The sequence below is a fragment of the Strix aluco genome, chromosome Z (genome assembly GCF_031877795.1).
Source record: "Strix aluco isolate bStrAlu1 chromosome Z, bStrAlu1.hap1, whole genome shotgun sequence".
Taxonomy (NCBI): Eukaryota; Metazoa; Chordata; class Aves; order Strigiformes; family Strigidae; genus Strix; species Strix aluco.
Window position 1 is genome coordinate 77,950,992 of NC_133971.1, and position 12,947 is coordinate 77,963,938.

At 40.3% G+C, this 12,947-nt stretch overlaps 1 protein-coding gene across 4 annotated transcripts in view; it reads right to left on the minus strand.

The window, feature by feature from the left end:
- Nucleotides 1–10,014, minus strand: part of OSMR (oncostatin M receptor) — a 36,884-nt gene extending 26,870 nt beyond the window's left edge. For 2 of the 4 annotated variants that reach the window (XM_074813296.1, XM_074813292.1), the window contains exons 1-2: nt 3,590–3,937; nt 2,854–2,950 (exon numbers count right to left, since the gene is read on the minus strand). Coding sequence is in view for 3 of the 4 variants with exons in the window: in XM_074813292.1 (XP_074669393.1) it covers nt 2,854–2,923 (70 nt within the window). In the remaining variant the exon portion in view is untranslated. Of the gene's footprint in view, nt 1–2,853; nt 2,951–3,589; nt 3,938–7,214; nt 7,332–9,918 lie in introns of those variants that run through there. The other 2 variants (XM_074813295.1, XM_074813294.1) reach the window with 2 other exon arrangements.
- Between the last annotated feature and the right edge of the window lie 2,933 nt (nt 10,015–12,947).

The window sequence follows — 12,947 nt, forward strand, 5'->3', positions numbered from 1 at the left end:
GTTTATACAAGTCCAGCCTATAATTAAAGAATAAAGGAAGGAAAGTATACACTGTACCACTAGTAACAACTGCCAAAAGAAAGGATTGTTTCTCTTTTAGAAAATCATTTACAAACTCTGTTGGTATATTTTTAATGCATTCCATTTTGAAAGGCACTGGAAGTCAAAGCAAAATGAAAACCATATGCTTTCAATCTAGAGGAAACTACTGGCATAGGCTTCTTCAGATACACTTGGAGGGAGAAATCAAGGTTTCATTATTCAAACACTTGGTTCAAGAAACAGAATTGTGGTATCCTAAAAATGTTTTTGAGGAAGAAGTATACACACACTTATATGCACATGTACCTTCTATCCATTCTAACTGCACCCTTAACATATAATTACTGGAAAAAGATGTCAGAATTTGACAGCATTAGTGCTTCTTTAAGGTAAATGCAAAAATGTTTCAAATGCAGAAGTAAAATTTCCATTTTGGCTATGGTTATGACATGGTCCTTAAGAAAAACATATCTGCTGCTTGACAGTTGCTTTTGAAAAATAATGGCCATCAGTTTTAAACTACTGTAAGGAAACCCAGGACCTACGACAAGTAGTAGATGTCTGGAACTGAATAAACAAAGTGGAAGGCCTGGGGATAAATCTCACCAGCCTAATGACAAGGGAGCAGCAATTTTAAGTTTTACGGGAAAACAGAAATATTGTTAGCTTCCCTGCCAAGGACTGACAGGCAAGCAGCCAAAACAACCAAAGCAACAAAGTGAGCCATAAAATTAACTGCGGAAGCAGAATATCTTATGTTATTTTGGGAAGGTAAGACAAGACAGACTTCATCTCCCCACATTCTACAGACTTTCACCATCAAAACAAGATAAAGGCTGTTAAAATCCCACTTACTCTAACGAATTGACTATAATGTTGCTGCTCTCCAGCATGTAATCTTACTGCTCGTTTTCTGGTCAACCTTACCTGTATGTTCATCATCCTTTTACCTGAAGTACCATGTACCAATCCTCTGAGAGGACCTCATTTCACATATGTAAATAGGTGGCTGATCTAAAGCTCTGGCCCTTGCCATTCTTGTGTTTTCCTTCTGCAGTGCTGAAGCAACTTGGGGAGACAGATGGGCCTAGCACAAATAAACCAACCTAAAGGAAGGGACCCAGTTACCCTGTCAATCAAACTCACGGGCACAAAGTAAGACTCCCAGAGAAAGGAAACAAATATACCTGAAAGAAAAGCAAGCCAGTTGGCAGAAACCCCTTCCTTTTTCAGGGTGCATCATTAAAAAAAAAAACCCTGCATATCTTCTGAATTTCCCTATCCTCTTTTCTCCTCCTTCTCTAGCCAATTCTATTTGCAAGTGACACTACTATGCCTATTGCATTGACGATGAGCTTGCTTCTCTTCTCTACATGTCCTCTCTTTGTCCAAGCTAAAATCTCATCCCTTTTCTCACCATGGAGAATATTTTCACCTGCCACATTTAATTAACTTGACAAAAAACAAAAGGTCTCATTAGTTTGTTTTTTCTTCATCTGTATGAGTGTCTCTCCACTATCTCCTTTTAGTTAGATGATGTATCACTTCAGACCTCACACAATTTTGTTTTTCTCAGAGCCTGGCATAAGGACAGTCTAGATCACCAGTCAGGGCTTATACACAGTAACAACAAACAGAAGAAACAATACAGCTAAGGATATATCCAAGATCTTGAAGACACTGAGTTACAATGTGAGACTTAAAGTCTTTCTAGTATAATTTACACATGCTGAAATATTTGTAGCATTCACGATTATAATCTTCCCCTCCTAGCAAAGTTAAATAATCAAGGCATCTTAAGACTTGTTTTAACTTGAGAGCTAACTCCAGACTATATGAATAGCTTTATGATTAACAACAGAGACTAATTTTATTCCTGAACAACTGCACGTGAAAACAAGTGACCAAGTTACTGTAATGCAGTAACTGTTTGGACTTGCCTGCGTTACAATGTTTTGACACTCTAGTCTCAAAACTGAGGAACTGGCACCTTGGGTGAATGGAGTGTGAACACATGAGTTTCAAGGTTGAAGAGAGGCAAAGAAGTCTGAAACAGATATATTACCCCCTTCAGTATGGTAACAACTACATACACAAACACCATCCCTCTCCCTCCTTCACCAACTTAATTAAGGCAATGCAGCTTCTACAATGCAGTCTACAATCTGGTAAATGCTGCCTCCTTAATGGTGGTCACAGAAAAGTCAATTAAAAATATTAAATCCTTTTTTTTTCTTTTAATGGACTCATGCCAATGCTATTGCCAGCAGCAAGTGTGCAAGCAGCACTTCTACCTTAAAATACACAAAATTATGGAGAGTTATTTTTATATTCAACTTTGTTCCCTCCAAATATGCGTATTTCCTTTTTTCTCTGTATTGGATATATATGTGAAGTGTAAGAAATAAAAATCCAGTCCTGGAATCTTGTGGCACAATCACAAAAGAGCCAACAGAATTGCTAAAGTTTTCACAGATATGACAAACAAAAAAGAGAACATGAAGGGAAGAGGTAGAAAAGTATTTGAAGACGACAGAGTACAGATCAAAAACATAGGAGACAGAGGGGGAGCAAATAAACAAATATACTCTGGCTTCACATCATCGCAGCTTATTGATTCAACAGTCAATTGTAGATAATGGGGTTACAAAAGGTAATTATACAAGGTGCTTCATCACCTTACCGAAGGGAATCACTTGAATAAGCATGTAGCGTGTTGCTTAATCACAGGAAACTTACAAATGAGCAAGTCCAAAGTTTCCGCTGTTGTAGATTGCTTCCAAATAAAAAATCAGATGTTCAGACACTTACCTTGCTGGGAGTATGTAGTGTAGCAAGTCCTCAGGGGGAGCAGTACTGCCAGAACCATGAAGTGATTCATCGTTCATCTGCCTTTTCCTGCACAAGACTTATCAGGAAAGAAGACTTTTCTATTTATTTGTTCCTTTTATAAGAAATGCATGTCAGACAATAGTCCAGATAATATTACTGTATTTAAGAATGAATAAATAAAAACCCAACCACACAGACTCTAGGCAGTTTTAGAGAAATTCAGGAAGAATGGACAAAGAAAGATAAGGAATGAAAAAACCCTCTTGTTTTGAGGACCTGGGTACAGCATAGCGAAAAATATACTAGACTCAGAAAGTTTGAATTAATCTAAACAAATAAAATATACAATATCTTTGAAGTTTTCCCTCCGCTTATTTCTAAGGAATATTAAAACAAAAGTTTGTCCTGATATATTTTGGCTTTCCTCCTGAACAAGTAACAAGATATTCATGCTAACAAGGGAAAAAAAAACCATCAAAAGTGCAAAAAGCCTTGTGGTTTCTACTCCTACTAGAGTCTGACTGATGAATCCAGCAGACTTTGGCAAGCATGGTCTTGCCCTTCGCCAGCACGCAGGGCACTATATGGAGGTCTTTAGTTCGACTGGAGTTGAAATACATGTATCAAAGTCTTAGAAAGTTTCATTCCTAGAAGGCTGTCATCTCAAGCACCATATAGCTCTATCTAGCATTCCTTTTACAGCTTTTACACTCACCTTGTGACAGGATGAAACTCCGTTTGACTTGAACAGCCCAGTCCTGAGGGACTGATCATATGTCAGATCTCAGAAGATACGAATCACCTGCAAACTCCCCAGTGTAGAAGGGAGAGGTAAACATTCAGGAGCAGTATGCTTAAAAGCACTCAGGCACAGAGGGTAGAGGAGTCCAGACAACAGGAACAGGACTACGGATACAGCTATCTTTAACATTTAATTTCCACTTCTTACATTTCTGGAGTTGTGTAGAATACTGATAAAGACTATTCTACCACCGCTTCCATAACAGAAGTTGAAACTGCTTAGCAGGACAGATAACCAGGATGACCTTCTGTCCCCACCAAAGCCAAGGACAGAACATTTACTGATTTTAGAAGAGCCAGGAATTCACTGCAGAATTTCTTCCTAGCAGAAAACCTCCAATTTAATAACTCAGTGCCACAGACACTAAAGTTTAATGACCCTGCCTTAGATTCATTGGTTTTGAGAAGCTCTGAATTTCTCCAAAGGATCAAATGAAAATATTTCAGCTTTTTTTTTCTTTTCATGTTTCTAAACATCACATGGAAAATGTAGAAGAGTCCTGCACGCAGCACGGCAACCCAGGGCTCAGCGCTCACAATAAGCACCCTTGTTGCAGTGTGTCCCAACTTTTTCCTTGTGACACAAATGCTTCACATGAAGGCCCCCATATTTAAAAGGTGAATGTTGCCTTGCCTATAGTATAGGTGTCTGCAGTCTTTCTTGCCATTATACCAATACCCTCAAAAGTATTTGGACACACTAAAATCAACATGAATAAAGAATCTAAATATTTTTGAGAACCTAGACCTAATTCACATGCAACTAATAGACTGTTCCAAGCACTGACTTAGGGAAAACTGCTTCTTTATACATTTTCTAAGTTTAGAGGTTTTTTTCTCACCTGATCAAATTTAATATCTAAAAAGGAAAATAATTTGATACATTTTGTCTGGAATAAACATGATAGAATGGCTCCTGTACATGCTATAGAGCACTGAGTGGTGACACAAAAAGAAGTCTTTCCAAGGCAGATTACGTTAAAACCTCTGATAACTTTTCAGTTATTCTTTTGAATGATACAAAATGAATATTGAGACACAAAGCCAAATCTTGCATGCCCTTTTTCAGAAAAAAGTGAAAATAAGGCTGCCTTTAAAGTCAAGGGAGTTGACTCTGCTTTAAGACCAACTTAATACAAGGGTGATCAGTTAGGTTCAGTGGCATAACTTCTGTCTTAATTACATCAGCATGATGAAACCCTGGCCACACAGGACTCCCGATTTTGCAAACATCACTTAAATCTAACATTAAATACAGTAGGAAAGTATTGTGGAAGTCACGACACTGAACTATTTGTTTAAATTAAATAAAAATTTGGAAAACAAATCCAAACTCTTTTCTGCTCTTAAGTGGCATTCTCCACTATTGTATTGAAGTAAATGACTAATTTAACTCTCTCTCTCCAGTCATTTACACTGTCAGTTCATGAATTACAGCCTACATCACTTTTATTGATGTATAGTACAAACCACCATATACTACTAAAGGGCAGCGTAATATAACAAATGACCATTAGAATATAAACATATTTTGGACCACTACAATGCTTTTCACTATTCAGTATGTTAATAATCTAGTTTAATATTGTATAATAAATTGTGATAATATGTATCACAACTGTATCAAACCAGTTTTCATGGGAAAGTTCTGGAATTCTCTAACAAAATAATATGAAGTGAATTTAAATAAATGAAACACTATTTGAGAAAAAAAAATACAGTTCCTAATAGAGGAGTAATATTTTGACTTAAATCATCTGTATGCAGAAAATTCTGCCTATGACTAACAAATTAATCACATACAGTAATTACTACCAACTAATGTCAAACACTTATTCTGTGTTATCATTAAGTATTTCTATAAAATCATAATTTAAAAATCTGTGTCTTGGTTTCAAAAATTAAAAGGGAATCAAAACAGTTGTATAAAACACATTATCAATTTCATTTAAAAAAACCCATGATGACAATAGATTAACTACAAATAACTGGACAACAAAGGGGATGAAGACAGGAAGCCAGGGAAGGTTTTTAGGTATTCTAAATAATTCATCATTCTGAAAGAGGCAAAATACAGCCTCTGAGAAAGAGTGAGCAACTATCAAATGCCACATGAAAAGTGAAAATCAAAACCGTTGTTCTGGCAAATAGCTTGGTTCAGATTTGCCAATCTAAAAAGATATCAATACCACACTAGTCAGTATGCCACAGTTCTTCATCTGAGAATGAATCACTGCTGACTTTTTTTTTTTAGCCTAAAAGAAGTAATGTTTTGTCACCATGCTCCAACCTGGAGTGCCTGTGTTTCCATGAATTGCAGGTAAGAACAAGAAGCTTTGATGCTAGTGATTTTGAATATGGAATGCAGACACGTAATTTCAATACTTTTTCCTTTCTAGTTACTTTTAAGATAATTTTGCAATGGCACTTCTCCAGTCTATCACAGAATCACTGAGCAGTTTGTTCAACTGAGTTTTGAAGAACTCCAAGGATAGAGATTCCACAACATCACTGGGCAACTTGTTCCAGTGCTTAACCACCCTCATTGTGAAGGTCTTTTCTCCTTATATTCATATATTCATTTTTCTCCTTATGTTCATATAAGGAGAATACCTTCTTTTATTCTCCTGATATTAATCTATTCAATTTTTCCCCTTATATTTTCCTTGCTACAATTTTCACCTGTTTCCTCTTGCCCTTCTGCTGTACACTTCTGCAAAAAGCTTAGCTCTGTCTTAGTAACTTTTCATTAGTTAGGTGAGGACTGCAGTTGGAGTTGCCCTTACTTTTCTCAAGGCTAAGCAAACTCAGGTCCTTCAGTGACTCCTACACATGCTTCAGCCTCCAAAGCCTCCTGGTGTCTCTCTGCTGGACTCTGTCCCATCTGTCAGTCTTCTTTGTTCTGTGAGGCCAAAACTGGACACAGTAATTTAGATATGGCCTCCCAAGTGCCAAATAGAAGGAAATAATCATTCCCCTAAGCTCTAATTCTTTGCCATCATTAACAACAGTAGTTACAGTTCTAATTTCTGTGATGAATCTGGTTATTAGGACACACTGTGAAATGATCTATAAAATGCCAGATGATACTAAGCCATAAATTGAGGATGACTGGGCACAAAATAATCTGTCAAAGCTATAGAAGTTAGCTGAGCAAGAAATTTTTCATTTTACCCTGTATTCTTCCCCCTTCTAAAAATTCAGCATCTGTGGGGGAAATAAAGCAGACTTGCTTAGTCTTGTCAGTCTGCAGCCTGAATCCCTGATAGGTTTTTTTAACTCATGAATATACAGTCTACTTGTCATTCTTCCCATTGGAAAAACTTAACCTGGGGTGTGACAAAACAGATACAGAGGGATTCAGGACTCCCCACCTAACTTGAAATGAATTGGTACCGATAGATACATCAATAGAACAGAACCATTTTGGAGACCTGGTGGCAATTGCAATAATATTCAGCAGCAACAGGAATTGTTTAGAGACCTGACAATTAAAGAGCAATCACTCAAGAACTGGGGACAGCACAGGAGTAAATTACCTTAGGAAGAGATGAAACCTCCTTCAGTAGGTCGTTTGTGAATAGTCTAAATAAACTATTCCTTCTTCAGAGAAAAAGGCTGGCTTAGATGATCCCTGAAGTCCCATCCAGCCAATACTTTTGTGGTGCCACGGATGAGAGGAAAAACAAATTCCCATTATTCATCTGGTAAACATTTCTAAGGCAAACATTTCATCAAACTTCTCTTCAAAGGCATTAAAACACCAAAATTCAACTGAAATATCTTTCAAGATCAGGCTCATAGTATTCAGGAGTTGTTGGGTGGCAGTTGGAGCTACATCGTGTACATACTGCTGCAGTACCTGGAATACCCATGTGTGTAAGAAAAGGAAGTCCCTGCTATGAACATCTAGTCATAGTTGACTGCAGAGTCAGTCTGTTTTGTATCCATCTTCCTAAATCCACATATTGCAAATTATACTTCATACAACTTTCCTTTCCCAGTGCCATTTGCTTTGCTTATTTAAAACAGCTGCCAGTCACAATCCACCTCCTCAAATGACTCAGAGCCTGAGCACAGGCTGGGAAAAGTAATGTTTTCAGCTGCTCAGATCCAGAAAAATTTATCCATTTAAAGGAGAGTATTAGAGAGGGACACCAAATCATAAACAGTATTGATTGAACAAACTTTCCTAAACCATACATGGAAGAGGACTGACAGTGAGGCAAATGCAGTAATACTACTAGTTTGGATTTATATAGCATTTTTCATCCTATGTTCTAACTCCCTCTGCTTCATAGACAGACAGACTGAGGAATCACAATTCAAGTTCATACCATGCAGTACAAGGTCAGTAACATAACTGATGTGTTTAGTGCCAAAACCTAACAAACTCCTTCCATAGCCACCAGAGAAAGAGGCACCCCTAGGAAATAAGCCAGACCATAAGTAGACTAACTCATCCTCTGGAGGTGTTTTTTTCCCCTCTTAAATAAATCGGTAACTAGGTAAGTGCCAAAATGAGCTGGTATGCCCTAGGTCAATGATTTGTACAAAGACTCTGCACTGAAGTATACCTCTGCTCTCCCGATTCCTGCAATTCCCCATATATCCCTCACAAAATCAACAGTGCAGAGCTGACATCTGACTGAGGCAGCTTTACTTGAAACAGGGAGCAGTGTCAAGCCATCAGAAACAGTTGAGTGTTGGTAAAGTAGCATCTGCCAAAACATCCTACAACTAAATAGACCCCTCTTCAAAATAAACACCACAGAACATTCAAAGAAAATTTAATTTGCAACAACTCTGAATTCTGAAAAATTCTGAGATACCAGATTCCAAAGTGGGTGAACTCTTTCTTCAGTGCTTGTACTCAGGCTTTCTTCTCCCAAGCAATTTTAAAGATGGTTTCAATTACACTTACCACACAAAGTACATCTGTGCATAAGACACTTGAAAGCTCCTAATAAGCCTTTGTGATCTAATGGGTGAGCAACAAGTTTAAAGAGCTGCATATGGAAGAAAGGAATTTCTATAATTAAGGTTTGATAGGTATGTATCATTTGATCACTTAGGGATAGCCTTATTGCCTGTTTTTTGATAAACAGAAAGCTCTCTGGGGCATGCTGTTGATTTTCTAAAGAGCTTTGCCAAAACAGGAAAACATTATGTACTTCATGGTCCCACGAAGGCTGGAATTCAAACAAAAAAGCAATTAACTAGTGAAAAAATGGGGTCTGAAAACATAAAAGTGCTGAACAAACCATGTAAGACTACTTCTTACCCATCGGAAAGCAAACGCTAACAACTGTAGGGAAGGAATCACATAATATGGTGGCATGACTCATACCAAGAGGAAGAATAATTTTACCATGTTTTTGAGACATGATCTACGTGTAACACTGTTAGGATCCTGTTTACTCTGCTGGCATAGGGACTGGTCCAGGCATGCGATATTTAGATAAAAAGAGAAATAAAAAGGTAATGCCAAAAAAATTGTCAAACTCCAAAGAACACACTGGAATTTATTTTGCTTATTTACTTCAGTGATTTTGACATTAAACAACAGATTTCAGATGCTTAAAAGAAAGCAGGAACAACACTTTTTCCTCTGTATGATGCTGGATTTAAAGCTTCAGGCTTGCATTTCTGAGTAAGTCAAAACCTTCTTGAAGTAGTAGGAACTGGAGACTTTAAAACCAAACCTAATCATCTAGCAGGAGCAGCATCCTCATCCCACGGTGTACCTCACCTCTGTAATTTTTGCTCAAGTCAGATTAGGAACTTTTATGCTGTAGTTAAGCAGTGACATCTTGAAAGCAGAGAAGGTTGGAGGGGTCATAAAACGCTTTAAATTCAACGGTAAGTGATGGTGCTGCCAGGGCAGTCTGTTTCTGGAGGATGAAGGAGCAGTACGAGGACGTGGTGCCGAGGTGCCGGCTCCCCTCCCTCCCGCAGCCCTCCCGCACCCGCCATGCTGAGGGATGCCTGGAAAAAGGGGGCTTAAAGAGCAGGCAAAGGGTGAAGAGGGCTTAACGGGCACCAGATGGCCCAAACTTCAAAGGGAAACTCCACAATGCGTTTCAAATAAGGCGCTGGGGTGGAGAAGGCAGATTTTCCTCAACGGAGCAGGCTGAGCTCCCCTCAGCGAGGGCGGCCGGCGTGCGCCCGCGGGAGGGGAACGGAAGGGGGATTACTGAGGGAACGAGGGGCCCGCGGCAGGGAGAGACCGGAATAACTCACCTGCAGCCGCCAAGCAGCTCTCTCAGGCATGGGGCGGGAGGCAAGTCGCCGCCCGGCGACCAGCGGGTCACGGCGGACACCCCCCCCCCGCCCCGCGGTTAGTACCGGGAAAAGCTACGGCGCGGCCGTGCTCGGCCGTCCCTCCCCCGGGCAGGGCGGTGCCTCCTCCCGCCCCGCGGAGGCCGAGTGAGCAGCGTCTCGGGAATTTCCCCTCAGCGCTCCGGGAAGCGTTCCCTTGGCTGCCCTCCTAAAGGCAGGGCGAGGGCCGGCCTCCCCCCGCCTCGCCGCGCCTGCCGCCATCTGCCCCCTCCTCGAGGCGTCAGGCGGCGGAGGCCGGGCCGCTCCGGTGCCCCCCGGGCGAAGAGGGGCTGCGAGACCTGGGGGCCGACCCTGGGGTGGCCAAGCAGGGAGAGGAGGACAGGCTGGGTTAGCCTGAGAGGACCGTGAGGATCAGAGAATGGAGACTTCTCTCAAACAGACACTTTCCCCATTCTCCCAGTCCCAAGCTAATCAGAAACCGCATGTAGGGGCGAATGTCTCCAAGACGCCTGTGCCTCAGGTGCCATGCATGGCCCAGGGTTCCTGTGTCTCCTTGGTCTGGCCCCCGGGGATGGGGATGGTCACTCTGGCCACCAAGGCAGGTGGGGTAACGAGGTGGCCTGGTGCTTGCAGTAGGGCTGGGTGTTGAGGCCATAACCGGTCTGGTGCTGTGCCACTGTCTCGCATGCAACTGTCTGACAAAATCCCACTCAGAAACCATGTTAAGGAAGGTTATGGCTCACAAAGGAAAAGTCTCCACTACCAAAATCGTAGGACCATAAGGCGGGAAGGGAGATGGGGAGTTTGCCGGGTCTGTTGTCCTGGCCTTCGGCTATGGGTCCCTGTCGGATAGGCCTCAGTAAAGCATTCAGAGAGGTACAGTATGCCACGAGCTGCCTGGGTCGCTGCTTCTAGCAGAAGATACAGCCGCGAGAAAGTTTTTTTTAAATCTGTTACTTACCCTTTTCAAGGTGTTTGTGAAGATTTCTCTAGTTTGTAGCACTATTACATTAAAAAGGTCTTCTCTCTCTCATTTTCTTAAGCTACGTTTATAGGTTAAACGTAATGTACCTATTAAGACACTGTTGTTCTTGCTGTCCTTTGGATTGTCTCAAATTCTTGAAGCTTGATTGCTTTTCCTTGGAAGGATGTGGACTTGGAAGTGTTCTGCCTTTCTGGCTATATTACTTTTTATACATCCTGATATATAGTTTGCCTTTTTTTGTAACAGCATAGTGTTGCCTGTTTGCACTTTGCTTGTGATCCACTTCAGCACCTTGATCCTTTTCTCCTGACTTGCTGTCTCGCCAGTTGTTCCCTGCCTCTGTATTGCCATGATAGCTTGTGCTTCCCTCTGTTGAGTAATACCCTGCTTCTTTAGTCAGCTTTTCCATTTTCTCATGATACTATTGCAAATGATTTCTAGTTAAAGGATAGTTTTATTCTTCAGAGCCTTATTCTGGAGAATTACATGTGTTTCTTCTACAGAGTTCCTGTGCATGTTTTGTGAGTCATGTAAACTGAACTTCTCACAGAGGGTCACTAGTTACTCGTTTTTCATTGCCCACGTGCGGTCTGGAAGCACTGGAACGAGACATTTACTGTTGTGTCAGAACTCAGAGGACTATGTACATGAAAGGTCATCTAACTGCTTAGTTTTACTGAAAATGCAAATCACAGATGTCTAAAATTGGATGACAAAATTTTGGCTTTTTTTTTTCTGTTTTTTTCCCTTATGCTTATTAACAACTCTAATATACTAATAAGTTCTTTCTTCTAATGTTTTAAGACAGTATACTCAGAAAAGCTGGACATTTGTCAATTCTATATTTGGAAGTAGGATTTGACTAATATGTGATAAATAAAACATGGAGGGTTTGTACATTAAGGGATCTGATAGGAAAAATGGCAGATCATCATGTAATGAAAACTAAAGGGAATAAATTTAGACTGCTTAGTTCTAGCACTTTTAAAATTTTGAATGGGTGTCTTTGCAGTCCTTTTTGTCTTTTAACGTAGGGGTAGAAAATTCTTGCACATACTATTTTAAAGATAATACATTAAGTAATTTTTCTGCTTTGAGCCCCCTCATCTGTGTTTTAAAATGTTTCTTCTTAGCCAATAACTAACTGCTTTAATTTGAATTATGTATATTCTTCCAGAGCCTCTGTGCCTGGCTAAAAGTACCTGAACAAACTGACCAAGTGTGATGGATGCACCAAAGTCCTTAACCAAACTAGTGTTAGTTGGGTACAGGCTCCAAAGGAGGTAAAGGCTTAAGCTGTAACCAGGCCAAGAACTTCTCTAGTTTCAATCTGTTCTCTGAAAACCCACAAGGGAGCAGAGTGACACGGTGAGCATCGATGCATATGAGCTTGGAACACCGATCAAGCGATTAATACATGAATAGCAGGTGGCTTTTCCAAGACTCATTTATCAAGGAACAAAAGAAATTGTGAGTACAAGGAGTCTCATGCACACCTTTCCCATCACTTGTAATCTGACTGCCAGCCAACCACTTTATTCCATAAATACGAAGTGAGCTTTCTTTGAGCTCTCCCTGCTAAGCAGCTGGCTGCATGGTGATCTCCTCTTGAGCTGGGTCACCTCTCAAGGTTACTCCTTGAGGCAGAGACACGTCCCACCAACTGCAGATGTTTGGTAAGTGACTGATACTGTGCGTAACCTGGTATTATAGTGCACTAAGATTTTTGTCTTGGTAACTTTGATTCCGTATTGGTAACTTTATTTCTGTCATGGTAATGTTGAATCACTGCTATATCCTTTGTGCAATAGTAGAGTGAACATTGCCATCAAATTTTGTTAAGTTGTATTTTTACAACATCATATTTCAATAAAACCACTTTTGCTGATACTTTTGGTGGTGGTTCTTTAAGCAGTCTAAATTCCTCACCTGCAACACCAAGCAGACCTCTCATTCAAAGGAGGACTTCACCTGTCTGATAAGTCTTGAGAGCCTCCAAGAAAGA